Source organism: Histoplasma capsulatum, genomic scaffold (genome assembly GCF_000149585.1).
Source record: "Histoplasma capsulatum NAm1 scaffold_7 genomic scaffold, whole genome shotgun sequence".
NCBI classification, from domain to species: domain Eukaryota; kingdom Fungi; phylum Ascomycota; class Eurotiomycetes; order Onygenales; family Ajellomycetaceae; genus Histoplasma; species Histoplasma mississippiense.
Window position 1 is genome coordinate 193,398 of NW_001813976.1, and position 19,883 is coordinate 213,280.

Below are 19,883 nucleotides of genomic sequence, written 5' to 3' on the forward strand. Positions count from 1 at the left end.
CAAGTTGATGAAAATGAAATGCAATTTTCACATCCTTGAGGATGCGGACAAATGATTTTTCTATTTGCATCTCTTCTTAGTAGTTACCTGCATCTAGTTGCATATTCTCGGAAGTGCCAACTTGATTTGGGCTTCAAGTTATATATACTAATCATCAATCATTTCTCGCTTGGACTTTGTAACTAGGTTAAAGTTAAGCTTTTCAGCTAAAAATAACCCTAATTTGAGCCTAAAAAGTTGCCAAGGCTGACCCCAATTACGTCAACATTTCCCCATAAGTTAGTTGACTAGTGAGTAGCTATCAAAAAATAGGACAATTCATACTATAAGGACAATTGGTATCATGTTTCTATGGGATATCATGAAAAATGGATCCCCCACCTTCAGGCTTAATGGAACACTGTATGCTACTTAATCTTGGCTTTCCAACAAGGAGATCGTCACGATCAAGCTTGGGTGAAAAGTCCGTAGTCAAAGCGCCCAAAGGCAAGATTAGAGGTAATCCTACTGGACAAAAATATTGCCCCGTCGATTATCCTATATATAATATTCTCGCCCGTTCCATATCCTGTCTAAGCTATTTACCACGGTACAAAGTGCACAGGAGGGTAGATATATCAGACCATCCACTCCTACTCCGAACTGATTCTGTCACCAAGGCCTCTTCATGGTTACTCTATTCCTTTGGATTAATGTCGTCGAATAGGAATCAACATCCCTGTTAAATCCGTTGCAATCATGAAGTTCAAAAACATCTTTCAAAAAGACGACCCGGAGATGGAGAGAAGAGCGCCCTTGCCTTGGATCTCCAATCCAGTGTCCCTAGGGGTCCAAGCTCAGGATGAGGAAATCGTCCTAGAATCCATCTCTAAAGTGGACACATCTACAGAAACTATAGAGGATATACAGAAGGGGGCTCCCGACAAAACAAACTCTTCTGTTTTCAAAAAGCCCAATACTTTGCTAGTTGACCTATTCTATGACCTGTTCTTTGCCGCCAATCTGGCAGGCTTCACACTGACACATGAGATAAATAATACTGGAGGTTTGTATTCCCAGTCATCAAACAGTTTAACCATACATATCCAGGATGGACGTTAACGTGCATTCGAATAGGCCTAAAAGCGTATGCCGGCTACATTTCGTTGCTGTGGTTCGTCTGGGTCCAGACTACGTTTTTCGATCTTCGATTCTATACCGACTCCGTCCTGTCACGGCTATTCAAAATCCTGCATTTGGGGGTTGTATGCGCGTTCATTATTCTGGGACCTAATTTCGATTCATCAAGCCCCACGACAAGGACGAATCAGTACCAGAACACTAGCTTCGTTCTTATGTCATCGCGATTTATCCTGGTTCTTCAGTATGGCTCCATCTTATGGTATATAAGAGGAGAAAAACGTGCAGTTCTTCCAATTCTGATGGTTATTGGTGCACTCTTTGTTACTGCAATGTCGTACATGGGTCTCGCATTTGCTGCAATAAGATCTAGCGGGAACCTTGCCTTCGTTGCATGGTATGTGATTGGGGCCGTGGAGGCAATATTTATGGTATCTATATCAAGGTTTTGGGAAGTGCTTAGGTTCAAGGAGACTGCTATCGTCCAAAGATTTAAGTCCATGACATTGATTATCCTCGGAATAGGCTTTGTTGGGATGACCAGAGCGGTAAGTTCCCCCCTCTTCTTGCCAGGGAGCGAGTAGCTGATGCAAATACAGGCCACCAGAGTTGCCCAAGATATAAGAGATATTACCAGCACGTCAATTGGCCTTATGATAAGTTACTTCTTTGTTATTGTAAGCTCCTAGCACGGAAGATAACCTTTTACCAAGTTTCCTAACATATATATGGTGTAGTATTTCATCTATACAATATACTCTGACCAGATCCCCGAGAACTGGTTTAGCGGCATCCGCCCGCAAATATGGACACTCGTGCATCTTCCATTACACATGGGAATACTTCTCGCCGTTGAAGGTTGCCGTGGATGGATTATGTGGGACATTGCCAACCATATCATCGAGGGAGCTGCCCTTCAAGCCCTCTTGGCTTTAGACGTACTGGGGCTTTACCGCGAACTCCATCCGAAGCAGAGGCTTTTGTCACCGAACTTAGGATAATCGTCATCAATCTCTACCAGCGGCTCCACTCCGGAGAGCCAGTGCCGGATTTCACACCGATATACGAAGGGCTTCTCTCCCTGAACCCCTTCGACGAAGATACTCAAGTATACGTCTTTATTCAAGAGTTTTTCAACGACATATACTTTTGGGTCATGCGGGCCTTTGGCATCCCTGTACCACGGTTAGGAAACATCGGGCGTCAAACTTTCGAGGAGAAGAACAAGGTCATTTACAGCAAGTTTTACGTACTGTTTGGATACTTCTTCATAGGGTCTGGGTTGACGCTTGTGCTCCTTGCACTTCTACGTTGGTTGGGCAAAGCGCGTAGGACGCGTGGCGAGATGCTGTCCATTGTCTTGATGACTCTGATCGGGACGGGTGTGACGTTTATCTCATTTTTCATCCCAGCTGAAAAGAACTTGAATGTAGAGGTACAACCGGATGGACCGTTTACAATCTACTTGAACAGTAGGTGGATCGTGCCGACTGTGGCGTTGATATATGCGTTCGGTAAGTTAACAAGTTGTCCCGAAGCCATACTCCTTCATACGTGGTTTTGCTAATTCGGATGTTTTGCTGTAGTCGTTTTTGTTGATAATTTGATTATATGGATCTCGCACAGACGCTGGATCAAGCGTTTACCTAGCAGTTGATTTGTCACCACTGCGATGTCATTCATCTCGGTCTCAATAGATCTGGAAAGAAAGGCATTGACTACATGGGAATGATACTATATGTCAACGTGCGCTTTGTATCAATTTTCGGCCTTTCCAAGGCTCCAAATGCCTGAAAGAGATCCTATGCTCAAATTACGACTTTCCCCCATCCTCTCAGAACAAGAAAGAAAAAAGAAACGTAAGAAAAATAATATATTTACATGTTGAAATAGTTGCACCAGTAACTGATTATCGGCATTAGTTTTGTGTTTTGGTTCCTGTATTCAGTTTTGAGTACTAATATTTGTTCATCTGATTTTACTTGTCATTTTATCAGTGTCCTTTCATCAGTTGTCGGTAGTAGTGTGGTACACGTAATTGATAATTCAAATGGACTGTACGAGCTATCAATTTTCACTCATTCCAAGGTAACAGTATAGGGTACCTGAGAGCTCAGGCCCAAGTTAAAGATGCACGAACAAAAAGAGACCGTATGTCGAAATGGCTGTCAGGATCAACAAATCACTTTTCCTAGAATGTTCTCTTCCGGCGGCAACGACGAAATATCGGCCCTTGATTCCTGTGACACAATGTGAGGAGACATCAGGTGTCAACATGGGGGCGGTCGATATTTCAATTCCCCAATAATGAGTCAAAATATGCTCCTCCGCCCCTTTGATGTTCATGTCGGCGAGCCACTATGAGAACGCATATTCAGATCATGCCACAAAACTGTTTAGCAATGGGCAAATCACGCGTATGCTTGGGCCGGATTACGATCTTGGAAAAGAAGGGACAATGCCCCTGTGGCGGCGCCCTGGTTCTTAGAGAACTTGTTCGCTATCACAATCACGCAAGTTTATACCCAATTTTCGTACGGAATAGACATAGCTCTTCTCCGGAGTTCGAATGTAAGGCAGAAACTTGGAGGTCGCACAAGTGGCGGGAGAGTCGGAATATCGGACTGCCTTCATTGCTTGCTGCCGTAGGATAAATGTATAGAGACTTCTATCGGAATCCGTAACGTCGATGGTGGCCAAACATGGATGGGTTCTGATTAAGCCTTTTACCAATATATATCTGATGTTTTTTTGAATACCTTAACCGACGCTTCGGAAGGAGCCTGTTATGTCAGGGAAAACTTTAGATGTGAAATTACATATTTTCTTCACTGCATGTATGTCAAGTTTGGTAGGTTAGTTAACTAAAATCTCCACCGAATCCACCACCAAAAGCTAGCACCTGTGTCATCACAACAAAAGTTCTTATTTGTTCCCTTTGAGCGAAGAAGTTGGATATCCATCAAAGATATAAAATTGGTGGTAAATCTCCTTCTAGATGGATATAATATCAGGGTTCTAGTTACATTTTTTTGGCTGTCCTATCATGTAATAATATCGAATTTTACTCGTTTCATAGTGCATGTTTATTTGCAAAGGACCAGTGAATTCCCATCGGCTTGGATTAATGTTCATATATATACATGGATATTAGTTTCGATATATACATTGGCAAGTAAACGTTCTCTCTCTCTTTTGCAGCCCTTCCGCTCATTGGAAACAAAGTTTCTACTTGGCAGGATTGAAAAGAGTTCTGTCACCCTGCACAATGCCACAATGCCGGCTGCATATTCAACAGCAAAAGGGCATGCTTGGGATTGATTCCATGGCGTCCAAATCCACCGGGAGAAGATGCAGTTGCACAACGCATCATAGCATAAAAATATCGCGAAAAGGAACCCTACGCGGATGTCTTGGGAATTTTGCTCTGATCAAGCGTGAAAAGAAAGCTTTGAGCAACTTTCTGCTTTCAACCCGAAGGCGAGATTGTGGAAATCAGCCTTGCTCAAGCATCTCAGGCACCCACCCACAAGTCTCCAATCCTGTTTACCCTGTTCCCCTGACTCAAATTATCTCCCCAGTCCTGCTGCAAAGTTGTTCCAACTGGGGGGCCGGGTGGGATCTAACGATATCTCTCGTTGAAGGAAACAGTCCGAAAACCCCCCACGCTGCCGTTCAGGCTCCAGGGAACAGGGTTAGGATGAATCATGCATGAACCTGGTTATTGGGACACGCTAGGGCAAGGGACGGGACGTCCCTTCGCCTCCAGATGACAAGGCTCTCTGACGATGCTCGCTCTGCCAAACAGGGACGGTGCCCACACCGAGGCTATCAAGGAGTTAGTGGGACGAGGGTGGAGAGAGGATGGCGAGGTTTGTTTCCCCGAACTCTCAGCCTGACTGCCTGAGCACTCACTCAGGAGCAATCATTGAGACTGCCCGCAAGTGCTCCGTGTTGGCCTGATTCATCTACACAGAGTGCTTTTCATCTAGCCGACTTTGGGCATACTAGCGAGGCTTGGAAACGATGCCAATGCCAACCTCTACTACTAAAACCGTACCGGGTGAAAATTAATGGAGACAACGTATGGAATCATTATCAACACAGTCGTTATTCAGGGAGGGTTCCGTTCTGCAGCTGCAACATGAACGCAAGGAACGGACACTAATTGCAACAGGTCATGCCGCAAGTTGGGAAACTGGTGATCCTCCGAGAGGATCATGAAACAGATTACGGAGTTTAGAATGATATAAAGTTCATTAACACCTGTAATGAATATAAAACAACAATACCAGGTGAGATCGGTTTGAATTTAACAGACATAGGAACGTACAGTACATACCGAACTTACAGTACGGCAGGTAAGATACAGCCCTGGTAAATGTGAAAATATGATACGGAACAAGAGATACAGATGGGGGGTCGAGCAAATAACCAAAATCATCTTGTGATGCGTTGTGTAAGTTTTCTCGAAGGGCTGGGGGACTTCTCAACCTTGCCCCTTTTTCCATTCCCACGGGAGGAGCTTCGGAGAGTGGGACTAGCGCGCGCGGAAGCCGGGAAGGCAGTTCTAAAAGCGACGGCGCGCACCAGGTCAGGGGAACGGACGCCAACCAACTCCCTGGGTTTTTCGCCCCGTTAGCCGCGGCTGGACCCTGGCTGTGACTTGGGGGTTGGAGAAGGGTGAAGAGTGGGATTTGCCTCATGGATTGACTCGGAACTCTCTCAGCACCTTGTGGAAGTCCCACATGGAGGATTTCTGAGAGGCGATTTGCCAGCTTTCCTGCGGAACAATTCTTTGGTGCTTGCCCCTGTACTTAGCCATGGTATGAAGGTAGGGTATCTGGCGGACCGCTGAAGGCGGTGATTCCTATACCAACAACCATGTGCTTCGTTAATGGAAACACGAAAAAGAAAATACTGAATGGGGGACATCGATAGTTCAACGACAGACCGCTGAAGATACCGCGATCACTTTACGGAGTACAGAGTGCATGTCCGTCGACATAGACCAGGGATATTGAAAGCCCCACTCATTACTGGCTTGCATCCGCGCTGTAAATCTATCACCATCCAGAGGTAATGCGGCGGAAATGGTTTCCCACACCAACCATCGAGCAAGCAATGACAGAAACCCTTTTTGCTGAAGAGTCGTCTGATCTCTCGTTCAGAGCTCCAGACCTTTCGCTTGCTAGTCGATACCGACAACCTGATTCCTATGGCGATCCATCTTGGGAACGCGTGGTAAAATATCCAATCAATTCCGCCATTACCGCTGCCACCAGTGCCTACCACAGCGCCATCTCAATACCAAAACCACACTATCGGGGCCTGAACTCGTCACGTTGAACCGCCACCTTGGAAGCTGGAGAGACGGCTCCGGGGAAGTTTGGATAGTGCAGATGGTGCTTGTCGTGGTGTGCGATCCAATCGGATGGGAGCAGACGTTGCTAGGCAGATGGTTAACCCCCCTGAAAGATTTCCATCGCCCCAGTCCAGAGGCGGGAAACAAGGGCCAATCAAGAATGGTGTGTTACTGATGTTGCTGGTGGCATTGCGGAACAATGGAGGGACAGTGGTCCGCGGATGACAATTGGGAGTTACATGAAGAGTGTTAAACACCCGAGGGTTGGACGGACTTCCCGCTTCCAAAATTATTACAGCCATAATGGTCGGGCAGAAATGATTGGTTTTGCATTGGCTGTCCTCCAAAAATAACGGTTGCAATGGAGAGCACCCTAGATATAGCTAGCAACGTCATGATTAGATCAATATTGTGCCAACCAATGTGGGTTTTCGTGCTTGTGGGATACTTTATCTCATGAAGAAAATATGACATGACGATTTTGGGGAGCGTTCACCAAGTTTTCCAGACCTAGGAATTCAAACCTGAAGCAGGTTGATGGAGAATGAGGAATGAGTATCTGGGAGTGCTTTGACTCTTGAGAACAAGATAGCATTACTATTTCACGGTAGACTATGGGCCACGGTGATATATATTTATACATATATGGTAATATCTATCTACCCTGTCCTACTGCCCACTTCGGCAATTCTCGTGTTGTTCTGCTACCAGGTCACTGCACACGGCGAAATAGTATGAAAGGGCTGACTCATATTCAAGGGTCACACTGCTGGAGCCATGCCACAATGGCAGGAAACTCGATGTACGGGCGGCGATATGTCGAGTTGAAGAATCGAATTAGAGTCACCAGTTGGGTCGCGGCAAAGCGCGATTAGAGTCGCCAGCTTCGGCTTATTGGCGCCGAACAACTCCATCAGACACCAAGGGCAGAGTGGAGCGATTATGGTATGATAATTTCTCATCTTCAAGACAAGAGTTGGATTTGCAAAACATGCTATTTTTTACCTTTCAAGAACAATACGCGCCCTATTTACGGAGCTTCGGTATTTCAAAGCAGATAGATATGTTGTTTCAGAATAGGTTCGCCAGGTGTACAGGGTACATCTGCAAAAGGTACCCCTTGTGGTGGTTATCAGCAACAGAGCAGTAGTGCTAGTACAGACTCCACAACGGGGCAATCAAGCCATTCCTCATGAATGCCCAATAGCCCAGCGTCGCAGCCATACATTATTTTTGGCCACAGGGAAATTCAAATATTGACTTTCATAGCTCTGGTGAATGGTTAACGATTTTCGCTGATGAGCAGCTCGTTTAGGCGGATGGATTTCGGCGATAGATTTAAACTCCGCCTTGGTCATTTTAGGGGAAACCAAGCAGTGGCGCGAGATCAAGAGCCGAATGTATCCTGCAGGTCGAAGACTATCCACGCCCTAAATCAGGAATAAGTAATGCTGACAATGTTATGGGTTTCATTTTCCTCTTTGAAACGTGGCGGGAAATGAATACTCTTACGGATGGCGCAGTTACAGGCAGCCTTTGATTATTGTCACATGGCTTTTCAATAATGGGCCTCCAGATCACCGATTCCCTCTGGTAATCCGATGCAAAATGGATGGATGATCAAACTTTGAAGGAACCTCATACGATGCGCGGCACAAGAAAAAAAAAAAAGAAAGAAACGGGATGGGATCGCTTTGACAAAGGACTTGAACTCCGGACTCGGTCCGGACATAACGGAGAGGGAGGACATACAGCGTATACGGAGTGTGTGGGAGTCGAGACCAGGTTCCCCGCAAAATCCGATGCGCTAGAACATCTAGAAGCCTGTATACCCCAGAGGTTCCAAGCCACGGGTTCAGGAACCAATCAATGGGGGCTTGTCGGATTGGCTGCCATCCTCGACGTGGCTAAATTCTCACCAACACATCCTCACGAGTTATAAATATTTAGACAGGATGGAGGAGGCCAGAAAAAGCACATATGCATGCAATCTCAGGCCCGATTCTCTGGGAATAAACCGCGTCGTTTTGTCTCTCTGATTGGCCTGCAATCGGAGATAGGGGAACAGTACGGAGTCAGCAAGCGTATGTTTGGGAGTCTGTCAGGCGACTATATAACCTCTTACCCAGAAAGATGCCTTACGCCCGTCAGTGCACTAACCATTACTTTGCACCTCCTGTTTACGGTTGCCACAAAATACTCGGTGTTCTGGATATTGGATAGGGAGGCACATGGGTGTGGGAAAATAGGTATGGCAAAAGGGAAAAAACTACAGAGCATGCACACTGATAAACTTCAGCCCCAAAGCGCATCCCCAACAGTCACTTTCCAAAAACTCCGCGGTGATTACAACAAGGTTGAAGTCAAAAAAGCCTTTCTCCAATTGTTGCTGGGTTGGTCCAGTTGCCGATCTGCGATTCTCGACTTTGACCTTTCGTGACGGACCGCTCCGGCGGCCCAGTAGTGGGCTCCGCGTGTTCACGCAGAGTCGACCACAGCCAGACATGACGGCTACCACTGGCTGGAGATTTCAAATTTTTCTCCCTCGGAACCGGGACGACGCTAACCACATTCCAACATGATGGCGATCAAACCTCCCTCTTCTTGTTGTGGGCTCGGATACTATTTGCGCCTCCACCAGCTAGCGGATGAAACTTTGGGAGTAAGAGCCGGTACAGATGCTTATGAAGGCGGGTGTCGAAATGTCAGGGTCCGCATGCTGTATACAGACATCTGGTATCGGACCTGTATTATGAGATGTATAAGACATGTGTTCTATACAGATCGTATGCCAGGGTAACAGTAATGTGTAAAACACAAGACACGGTAATATCGTGATGAATCAACCAACATTACAGACTACAGAGGGCGTGATGGTTTCCTGTTCACATTTACGAAGACTGTATTTCGGCTACGCCAGTGTGGGGATTACGTGTGTAAATTTTTATTTTTATTTTTATTTTATTTATTATCATTATTATTATTATTATTATTATTATTTTTTCAAATTGGGGCCTTAGGAGAGGAATGGATTTATGCACTGACCAAATTTGGTAGTGATTCCCCGGTAAGATAGTGCATGGATGAAGTTATTCTAATAGGATGGAGAGGAGGGGCGATGGTTTGGATGGGATTGTGATTATGCGCAATTGCAGTAAATATACTATGACCTGCTCGTGGCGGGTAGAATAGATGTTAATGGTATCCTAGAATGGATGACAAGGTGAAGTTACTTGAGCAAAGGAAATTCATAGGGGAGTCGAAATGGAGAGGCGGACAAGCGGTTTCACTACCATAAGATAGACACATTTATCGAAATGGTTTGATACCTTAGGCACCTTTGTGTCCAAAGCCCAGTCAGCGTTGTGCTTTTCTATTGATGTGGCATATTTCGCCATTATTCTATCTCATCTGCGTTTTTTGGCTTTTAATTTTGAAACAAGAATTTGCAATCTAGTGCCAAGGTTGATGCGAACTGCCTGACCACACGAATGCGAAATATTTTCGACGTGGTTTTATTTTTGGTTATTCCTTATCCGTTGCACGAGATTTGCAAAGCCTCAAAACCCGTAAAGGAGTTGGAAGAGCAAAATTATCTAATATTCGGCTTCATCATCGCCAGCAATAATGACGTTGTTGACCTATTATATCAAAGAAAGTTAGGGCATGAAAAGATCCTTAGGTGGTGGGTGGCCAATGTGGGTTGTAAATTAGCGGTGTCTTTACCTTCAGAACCAGACTACATAATTGAGTTGCGAGAAGGAGTTGCTGGCGTTTGCTGATTAACGGGTCAATCACGAAATGTTGCTTCATATCTGTAGGGAGTGTGGTATATTGGTTAGTTTCGATCCGATGTTCAATAGAGTGTGATCACTCTGGAGAGGGCGGTGGACGGGAATCGCAAACCATTGCTTCCAGTGTTCATGCAATCGACGCCGAGACAGGGGTTATTTTCCTTTAGCTGGCGGGACTTAACGGCGGCAAGGGTTTCAATAGGGCTGAGGCCGGAATTTTCCGCTAGGGCCATGGGAATGCTATCGAGAGCATCTGCGAATGCGCGCATGGCATATTGCGCGAGTCCAGGATTCTACAAATCGCAAAAAGGAAAAATTAATGTTAGACAATACGACTATTGGAATTTATCATGGCTACAAATAGGGTAGAAATACTTACTTTAACAGAAGCATCCTCTACGGCAAGCGAACAGGCAATTTCGGCAGCACCACCGCCGTACACAACACGGTTGTCCCGTACAAGATTTCTTACAACGCAAAGGGCATCGTGCAAGGATCGCTTGGCCTCATCAACGATCTAAGGTAGATGAGAAAGTAAGTTTATAAAAAGGGCCTGTCGAAATGAAGGGAGGGAGGCTTGATTGCATACCATTTTATTACTGCCACGGAGGAAGACGGTCACAGCGCGAGTGTTCGCGCAATCCTCAATTATCAACATTTTTTCCCTAGTCGTACCGAAACTCATCTCACGTACGATACCCGCAGTGCCTAGTTTCTCTGGGCTCAAATCCTCAAATCGCGGCACAATCCTTCCGTTGGTAGCAATAGCGATTAACTCGATCTCGGGCCCTCCTACCCATCGGACGGCGGGCAAGTTGTTTTGGAGGAGAAGATGATTCGCTTCGTCATCGAAGCCCCACTGGCAGATGACGAGATTTGCACCGGTGTCTTTGAGTTGTTGGATCATCTCTGTGAATTTATCCGTCTCATATGCCTGCAACTTTTTAAATTCCTCAACAGTCGTTATGTCAAGCTTATGTTTCGTTTTGGGCTTTGGGGGTTCAAATGCGCAGGTCAGAATCGCGATCTTGGCGTCCTGAACTTCGTCAGGCATTTGGGGATGAGAGAAGTCTTTATCGATAATGACACCCTTCACAAGGAGGGAGTCCTCGAGGGCTCCGCCAACTTTACCATCAACTTTAATGAGCTCGAAGTCAACATCTTTTCGCTCTAGATCTGCGACGGAGAGAACTGCATCTACAGCCATATTGGCGAAATGGTCATGGGCTTTCGAAACACTGTGCCTAGTCAGAATGGGAAATCTATTTGAGAATGAACACCGAGCGGAACGCACATTTTGCTTCCGAGGCTTGTTTTCGCGACTTTGATCAGATTTTCTCGATCGTCTAAGGAGAATTTAATCTCATCACAGATTCGGTCCAGTTCCTCAACCGCAATCTCGCAGGCCTGGTCATAGCCATCCGCTATTCTAATGGGATGGATCCCCTTGTCAATTAAATCGGCAGCCTGTTCCAGAAGGGCTCCGGCTAGGACGACAACTCCAGTGGTTCCATCTCCAATTTCGTCATCTTGCGATTTCGAAAGCTCAACAAGAAGCTTGGCAACATTATTCGATATTTCCATCTAGCATCAAGAGTCAACAATGCAGTCCGCATATATTGAGATATCGGATAAGAACGGACCTGAGAGAGAATGGTGGCCCCATCATTTGTGACAGTGATATCTCCATCCGGAGAAATTAGAATTTTATCCAATCCGCGTGGGCCCTATGAAGACGTTTTAGAAGAATATATCGATAATAACCGACTGGAGAAAGTGTAGCACACCAGTGACGTTTTCACTATGCTGGACACTGTCTTTGCCGCAACAATGTGTGATTTGACCGCATCAGTTCCACTCTGTCGCTTCTTCTTTCCTTGACTGTAATCCCACACGTCAAAAGCTTGTCCATATATAGGCCTCCAAGGACAGTTGTAACATACTCTCGAACCACGATAAAAGGGCGCCCTTGCTCATCCTTGACAACGGAGGCTATTCCCAAGCACAGTATATGTTAGAATTCAAAGATTTCAGCAAACAGCAGCGGAAAGAGATAAGTGATCTACCTTGGGACATATCAAGTTCTGGACCCGAGAACAAGTCAGTATTGCTATCTCAAAAGATATCGATCCAAGGAGGGGCATTGACGTACGCATTGCCATATTACAGGTGGACCGCTAGGCGGTAAAATCCTTTCGATTTAAATGCTCCGGGAGTTGAATAAGAGCGAAATGATAAAGAGATAACAAAGAAGCTACGGCGAGCCGAGAATTGGACGTAGTGGAGTCCGAATGCCAGATTGTTGTGCCCTATCGCTTGAAATAAATCACTTGCGCGCGGCAATGAAATTCTGGGTTACGTAAACGAACCTAGGGTTCTGTGGGATGGTTGATCTTCTCAGTGTGCGATCGCTAGCTAACTATATAGGGGTAATCACGTGCGGTGGAGGGCCGCCTGGGCAACTAGTGCCCAACACCCCCCCACGCGCCAACGTGCGTGATGTGTTCCTACGAATCTTCCATGCTAGCTATCTCAACTTGGATCACCCCAAAATCATGCTACATACAGAAATTTAATCATTCTCACTGTTACCAGTGAAAAGTCCTAGTAAATCAATGAAATGCCTAAATGCCACTGTGCTCAGAGGTTTGGTTAATCCGTCTGCTACCATATCCTCAGTGGGAACGTGTTTAATAGAAATAACGCCTTCGTTCAATTGCGTGCGAGAATAGTGGAAGCGAGTGTCGATATGCTTGCTGCGTGCCGTGATCGCGGCAACGGTAGCTAGGTCGATTGAACCTTTGTTATCTGCCCTGATAGGCAAGGGGTCCTTTGCTGTAACGAATCCTAGTTCCATCATCATATTGCGCAACCACGTTGCTTCGCGTACTGCTTCGCTAAGTGCCACGTATTCTGCCTCATTTGAACTTAAAGAAACACAAGGTTGTTTGGACGAACGCCATGAAATTGGTGCACCTGCTAACTTGAATATGAAGCCTGAAGTAGATTTGCGTTCGCCGTTCAACGGTCCGAATCTGTATAACCTATCGGCAGATATGACGCGTTGGGGAATTCATCGATCTCGTTCTTGGGGCCTTCGTATAAGATGCCAAGGTCGCTCGTTCCTTTTAGATATTGTATGACGCGGAGGAGAGCCCTCCACGCCTTAGGTGTAGGCGCAGTATTCTTCTGCGCTAGTAGGGATGCTGCTCGCGCAATATCTGGGCGTAATTTGACTGCCAGATACTGCAAGCACCCTACTCCGTGTTGGTATCGCTTTTTGGTGAACCCTCCTTCTCGTTCTGACACAGGGGTATCGTCTATCTTCAACCCTTCAAGTATTGGCGTAGGGACAGGGACGGCGTCATCTAGGCGGAAATCTTGCACTAAACGATCGATATAGCGTCTCAATGTCAATTTTATAGCACCATCAGGGCGACGTTCAACCTCCATGCCTAAGTATTTTGAAGGTTCTTTTAAATCCTTTATTTCTAATTTATTGGCGAGGGTGTCAACTAGCCAATCGGCATCTGCCGGATCCTCTGCTATAATATGAAGGTCGTCCACGTAGATTGTCATATAAAGGTGACTGCGGGACGTGTGGCGCCATAGAGCAGGGTCGTAGGGGCTAGGTTTGAAGCCATTCTCGCGGAGTAATGCTGTAAGGAAATCGTACCAAATCTTAGCAGCAGGGTCTAATCCGTATAGGGAGCCTCCGACAGCGCAAACCATCGCGTGTGGAGTCCCCACCTCAAATCCGGTAGGTTGCCGCATATAAATCGTTTTACCAAGTCGGCCGTGTAGGTAGGCCATCACTATATCGACCTGGCGCAAGGTCCAACCTCGCTTCGCTGCTATCGCGAACATCATGCGATTAGTAGCGTCATTAACGACGGGCGCGTATGTTTCTTCGCGTGCGCTTTTCTTTAACCAATTACCGCACACTACCCATCGAGATTTTCGTAATATACCATCAGGATCCGCGTTGGGATCCTGGGGGCGATCTTTTTCGACATAAACCCAGCGGCCGGGGGCCACTGGCTCACCAGAAGGGACGTCAGAACGTGGGATCATTGTCCAAGTGTTCCTTCGTTCCAAATCTGCAATCTCGCGTTCCATCGATTTCTGCCAATATTCGCCAACCCCCCCAGGTCTACTAACGGCATCCTTATATCCTTTCGGAACGGAACCGGTGAGGGGAGAAGGAACGTAGGTGGCGAACGCTTTCGCTGGTCTTACCCATTCGGCGTCAGCTAATTCAGGAACGGTAGTATCATCAACGAGATAAGTCGCTGAACTTGCAGGTTCGGGTGTCGTGTGGTTAGCGTCAACCTGCGAGGTTGTAGGTTCCTTTGCAGGGAAAACGACATCACTGGTGACAATTATTTTATCAGTTGTAGGACTCCAGAGGCGGTAGATTGAGTTACCACGGAATCCTATAAGTTTAAAAATTTCTGCCCTAGCGGACAGCTTGTCAGTAGGTTTTTGAGATCCATGAAGGTGCGCGTAAACATCAACACCTAGCTCCCTAAAATGGCGAAGTTGGGGCGGGGCGTTGGTTAGTGCTGAGAATGGGACCGTATAGGGGCATCGCGCAGGTGCTTCGTCGGCGTTGTTGGTAGGCCAGTATTTCTCATTATACAGGGTGGTAGATGTTGGTGTGTTGTTGGTAATTGCAACCACCGTTTCGAGAACGTCTGCCCAGAACTTCTTCGGTATATTCATGCCTAAAAGCACTGCCCTTGCGCGCGTCATTATCGTACGGATTCCTCTCTCAGAAACACCATCTTGGTGGGGAGATTGGGGCGTAGTAGGTTCCCAGATAGTGCCATCTTTGGTCATCATTGTTGTCATCTTGTTAGATCGAAAGACACCATCGATATCAGTCCTAACTAGCGCCGGTGGCGTGAAGCCGAGATTTTTCATGAATTGGACCCAGTGAGCGTAAATTTCGACAGCTTGGTCCTTGGTATGTAAAAAATAGATCCACCTGTAGCGGGTGGCGTCATCGGTGATGAGCATATAATATTTGGTCCCTTGACGAGATTCGATAGGGTAATCGGACATATCATCCAGCGTACGACCACCGCCAGCAAGGTCGATATGAACACGTTGCATTGCTCGCAACGCTCGTGGCATGGGAGTTTGCGAGAACTTGCGTGTCATGCCTGCTTTGACGCAGCTATCGCAGAAGAAGCCTGTTTTAGATCCTTTGATGCGGATGCCGGATGATGGGTCCTTCGCTAGTGCAATGATCGCGCCAGTGTGGATATGCCCTAGTGTGACGTGCCATTCCATGAGTGTTCTTGTCAGGGGGTTGCGATCGCTAGGTTGATCGTTAGGTTTCCCCGCGATTGTCGACATTGCGTCCCCGTAATTGTAAGATTTGGCCATAAAATGGACGGCCTGGGACGGGTGATGGACGTCTATTTGGGATTCTCGTTCTATTATCTTGTAGACCGATTCTTTGGACGTGCGAACGGCGGTGAAGTTGGCACCATTCGGGGCCCTTATTGTAAAATAGGAAGGGGTGGTATCTGATAGTTGGTATCTGAAGCCTTGATCTTCTAGCTTCGCGAAGGATAGAAGGTTGACAGTTAGATTGGGGATCCAGTGGACGTAACCCACTGAGATATCCCCCCCTTCTGATTCTAGAAGTATATCACCTATCTCCTCAACCCGTCCTACACCACCGTCCGCGGTGGTAATTTCTAAATCACCTTCGAACGACTTTGCGCGCACCAACGAGTGCCTTTCACCCGTCATATTGAAGCTTGCGCAGGTGTCGAGATACTAAGGTTTGGATGTTGTAGCGGACGACGTAGATAAAGCAATTGCTGCGTTGGCATTAGGTTGCGATGCAAGGAGATCTGGCGCTCTGGTGCCAGTAGGTTTGTCGTCATCCTTGTCCTTCTTCTTATCCTTTCCCTTCTTTTTGGCACCTTCAGTGTTGTCAGTGCCCTTATTATCCTTATTCTCTTTCCTCCACCACTCGGGTGCTTTGTCAGGGTTCAGATGATAGCAATTAGCCTTTATATGCCCTGGGACCTTGCAGTATCCGCACTTTGCGGTTGCGGCGGAAGTTGTGTTGTCATTATCATTGGTGGCCGCGTTGGCCTTTGGAGCTTTAGGGCGTCCAGTACCCTCTGATTTACTCATCCGGTGAGCAATTTGTTTTGTGAGATCGTTGATATCTAGGTTGACAATCGGACCCTGACCCGTCCCGTAGAACGTATCGAGGCGTGATTTAACATAGGTCCTCTGATAATCTCGGAGGCCGATAACAAAGAAATCATGGAGGTAGTTCTCACCACGGTCCTCCGTTAGTTGTCGCATGCGAGCAGACAGGTATTGATATCGGCGTACGTACGCCAGGTAATCACCGTCCTTGACATGCAAGTGGGTAAATTCTTTAAGGATGTTAATCCTTTCTTCCCCTAGGGATATCGCGTATACTGCGCTTACCTTGTTCCATAGGGCCGCCGCGTTGTCGGGTTGAATGGATCCCATGGTCAAACGGACAGAACCTACTAGGGATTGCAACATGCGACGGAAGAGAAGTTTTGAACGTATCACCCAATATCGCTGATCGAGCGATGATAAACCTTCAGGTGGTTCCTGTTGGTTCTTATTAAGAATATCTGCACCACCGATCACTTCTGCATCCGACAAGAACGCCATCTTCCACGTCTGGTAGTTGGTGCCATCGAACGTGGTGACGGACTTTGTGTTCAACGAGGCCTGCGCTTCCTTCTGGTATTCGCGAGCCAGCATGTTCGGATCTTCTTCTGGTATAGGGTTCGGAGGAGGTGGAGGTGGTGGAGGAGGTGGAGGAGGTGGCGGCGCGCGTGCTGATATCAGTCGCTCGCAGAGTGCAATGAGATCTGCTGCTGCCATGGTCACCATGCCGTTAGGATTCGGCGTAGGTATCGGCATAGGACTGGGCGTGCCATCCTCAGATTCCTCGCGTTCTGGCATCTTGCCAGTATCGCGTGCTGAGCCAGAGGTTGTCATATCTTCCTCTGCCATCGCGTATTCAGTTTGATCACCCTCCGCTTCTGAGCCGGATTCTTGCTCAGTAATAGGGGGGAAGGATTGGGGGACCCTTGATTGCGAACGTAGTGTCTTCTTACGTCCTGATATTGGGGTCGCAGGTAATCGAGAACCACTCATAATCAATCTGACTTAGGGAGGTTCTGAATGAAAATAAATAAATAAGTTTTTGATCCCTTCAAGATAGTAATGAAATCTCTGCAGCAGTCTCGACAGCAATTCCGTCAATTACACCACTTTTATAGGCAAAGAGCTCTCTTTTCAGGGGAATAATGTTTAACTCATCCAATATAACATCAGTCGCAGCGTATTCTAATCAAAACGTCTGTTTTTCTTAAAAATCTGCAATCCGGGCCATAACCTGTGGGATGGTTGATCTTCTCATTGTGCGATCGCTAGCTAACTATATATAGGGGTACTCACGTGCGGTGGAGGGCCGCCTGGGCAACTAGTGCCCAACAGGTTCACATTACAAGCAACACTGGAAATATTGGGGTCACGTGATAGGATAGCCGCAACCTTGAAGGTTTTCCATATCCCGGTTGGTGTACACCTTGCAACACGACTTATCGCGACATGCTATGGCAACTCAACAAACTGGCCATTTACACAGCATTTGTTACGGGGCAATTCTGCTACTGCTACTGGGATTGTTCGCCGGACTTGATATATTAACTTTTTACGTTCCGCGACCGTCAAGCACATTGGGGTTTCTTTTGTCCTACTCCAGCCACCGGCGCACAAACATGCCTCGTGAGTCCCTGATATGCGCCGTGACGAGTTGAACCTTTTGTAGCTGATATTAGTTGTCGCATATCCCTCTAGCTGCTCTCCAATTGAGTGAAGACGAATCTGCAGGGGAATCGATTCCCTTCAATGATGCCGAAGAACAACAACTGGTCTCCAAGAAACGTGACATGCCCTCCGATGTTGATGAAGACGACAGCGACAGCGGAGAAGAGGGCGATGATGTGTGAGCAAGATCAATGCGAAAGCTAAATTATGGATTCTAATGATTTCCGTCCTGTCTAGATACGTGGTTGAGAAGATTATGGGTCATGAGTTTGCGAAAGATGTGGGTAGCAACATCCGTTCTTAATTTGTGGTCGAGTCCGCTAAGAAATATTCAGGGCACTCTCCTCTTTCAGGTCAAATGGAAAGGCTACGAAGATCCCCAAGATCAGACTCTGGAACCAGAGGAAAATCTAGTGTATTTCTACCTTGCTCCAGATTCCACGGCGTAACCCTAACATTGTGTCTAGAGAAGGGGCAGCGGATGTCGTTAAAGAATATTTTTCCATCATAGGCGGACGACCTGAGAAACCATCAAAAAAACGGAAATCCATTACGGGGTCTACACCAACGCCCGACACATCGACCGTCAAAAGGTCAAAAAAATCTCGCGACTCGGAAGCGAATGGGACACCGGAAATAGAAAATAATGTTGCAGATTGGGTGCCGAAAACGAAGAACTGGGATTCACAGGTCAAGTCCGTCGATACAATAATGCGCGATCCACCTACGGGTAACTTATTCGTGTACCTCAATTGGAATAACGACAAAAAAGCGAAAGTTTCCATTCAACAATGCTATGAGAAGTGTCCCCAAAAGGTATGCAATACCGTTGTTTAATGCTAGCGTGCTATCATTGGTTTGTCAACTGATGCGATATCTAGATGCTGCAATTTTACGAACAACACTTGTATGTTTTACTAAATGCCCTGCTCATAAACCTTTGAGTTCCATGCTAAAATCTATGTAGAGTTTTCAAGGACGCTTAGTCCAATGCTATTCTATTAGCCTTGACTTCTCTCTACTTTGTATTGCCAAGTAGGTAACCGACAACTGACCTTGATGACCTGTTAACCCGGGGAGTTGCCCTTCCCAGACACGGACTCATTTTCCATGCTTGCCAAACATATATGCCATTGATATTTTTATGGCCACAACGAATTCGAATGGCATCTTCCCTTTCTGCATCACGTTGGTTCAATTATTCAAGGATCATGGGGAAAAAAATTTCTCTTCTCCACACTATGTTTTACTTTAGTTTTTGGCCGTGGTTATCACGTGTAAATCATTTGCTATTGGTTGAAGATGTTTCTAGAGCGCAATGAGGTGGATTATCTATAATATTTCTCACTTTGTCACTATGCCTTTCAACATTTTACTTTTCTTATGTATTTTTCTCCTCGTTAGCCTTCCTTGATTTATGTTTGCTTCTAGATATGATATTCTGATTTCATTTTGATCTACAATCCTTGGGTTCAGTATTCAATGTTCTTTACCCATAAACATTAACCCCCGAACATGGGGCTAGGCACTTTAATTTCATTCCGCGATGGTTTTTAAACCAAGAAAATGAAAGCTAATGAGAGTTTATCAGCATCATTGACCATGCTATTCGTCCAGGTTTGTAGTATCCTGGAATAGGAATGTGTAACATTCTGCATGTATAGAATAATATGTTTCTGCTCAAGGCGCATCGACTAGCATTGGATATTACGCAAAGCAGAAAGGAAGGATGAGAGGGAGTGATAAAAGGCTAACAT

The 19,883-nt window shown here is 46.3% G+C and overlaps 5 protein-coding genes across 5 annotated transcripts; 2 read left to right on the forward strand and 3 right to left on the reverse strand.

The window, feature by feature from the left end:
* Positions 1-738: 738 nt before the first annotated feature.
* Positions 739-2,776, forward strand: HCAG_05696 (predicted protein; the record flags this gene model as incomplete). Its single annotated transcript, XM_001538041.1, has 6 exons — positions 739-1,045; positions 1,117-1,667; positions 1,719-1,796; positions 1,857-2,057; positions 2,141-2,633; positions 2,706-2,776. 6 exons carry the CDS (start codon positions 739-741, stop codon positions 2,774-2,776), a joined length of 1,701 nt encoding a protein of 566 aa, XP_001538091.1.
* Positions 2,777-10,080: 7,304 nt separating this feature from the next.
* Positions 10,081-12,440, reverse strand: HCAG_05697 (T-complex protein 1 subunit epsilon; the record flags this gene model as incomplete). Its single annotated transcript, XM_001538042.1, has 11 exons — positions 10,081-10,125; positions 10,211-10,299; positions 10,391-10,571; positions 10,658-10,795; positions 10,868-11,516; positions 11,573-11,862; positions 11,922-12,005; positions 12,066-12,159; positions 12,222-12,270; positions 12,345-12,362; positions 12,431-12,440. The coding sequence occupies 11 exons, from the start codon at positions 12,438-12,440 to the stop codon at positions 10,081-10,083; spliced, it is 1,647 nt and encodes a 548-aa protein (XP_001538092.1).
* Positions 12,441-13,299: 859 nt separating this feature from the next.
* On the reverse strand, positions 13,300-15,672 carry HCAG_05698 (predicted protein; the record flags this gene model as incomplete). Its single annotated transcript, XM_001538043.1, has 1 exon — positions 13,300-15,672. The coding sequence occupies one exon, from the start codon at positions 15,670-15,672 to the stop codon at positions 13,300-13,302; it is 2,373 nt and encodes a 790-aa protein (XP_001538093.1).
* Positions 15,673-16,071: 399 nt separating this feature from the next.
* On the reverse strand, positions 16,072-17,451 carry HCAG_05699 (predicted protein; the record flags this gene model as incomplete). The annotated part of the gene is made up of 1 exon (XM_001538044.1): positions 16,072-17,451. One exon carries the CDS (start codon positions 17,449-17,451, stop codon positions 16,072-16,074), a length of 1,380 nt encoding a protein of 459 aa, XP_001538094.1.
* A 626-nt stretch (positions 17,452-18,077) lies between these two features.
* Positions 18,078-19,112, forward strand: HCAG_05700 (conserved hypothetical protein; the record flags this gene model as incomplete). Its single annotated transcript, XM_001538045.1, has 7 exons — positions 18,078-18,084; positions 18,157-18,304; positions 18,364-18,406; positions 18,462-18,541; positions 18,594-18,942; positions 19,008-19,033; positions 19,094-19,112. The coding sequence occupies 7 exons, from the start codon at positions 18,078-18,080 to the stop codon at positions 19,110-19,112; spliced, it is 672 nt and encodes a 223-aa protein (XP_001538095.1).
* Positions 19,113-19,883: the final 771 nt, after the last annotated feature.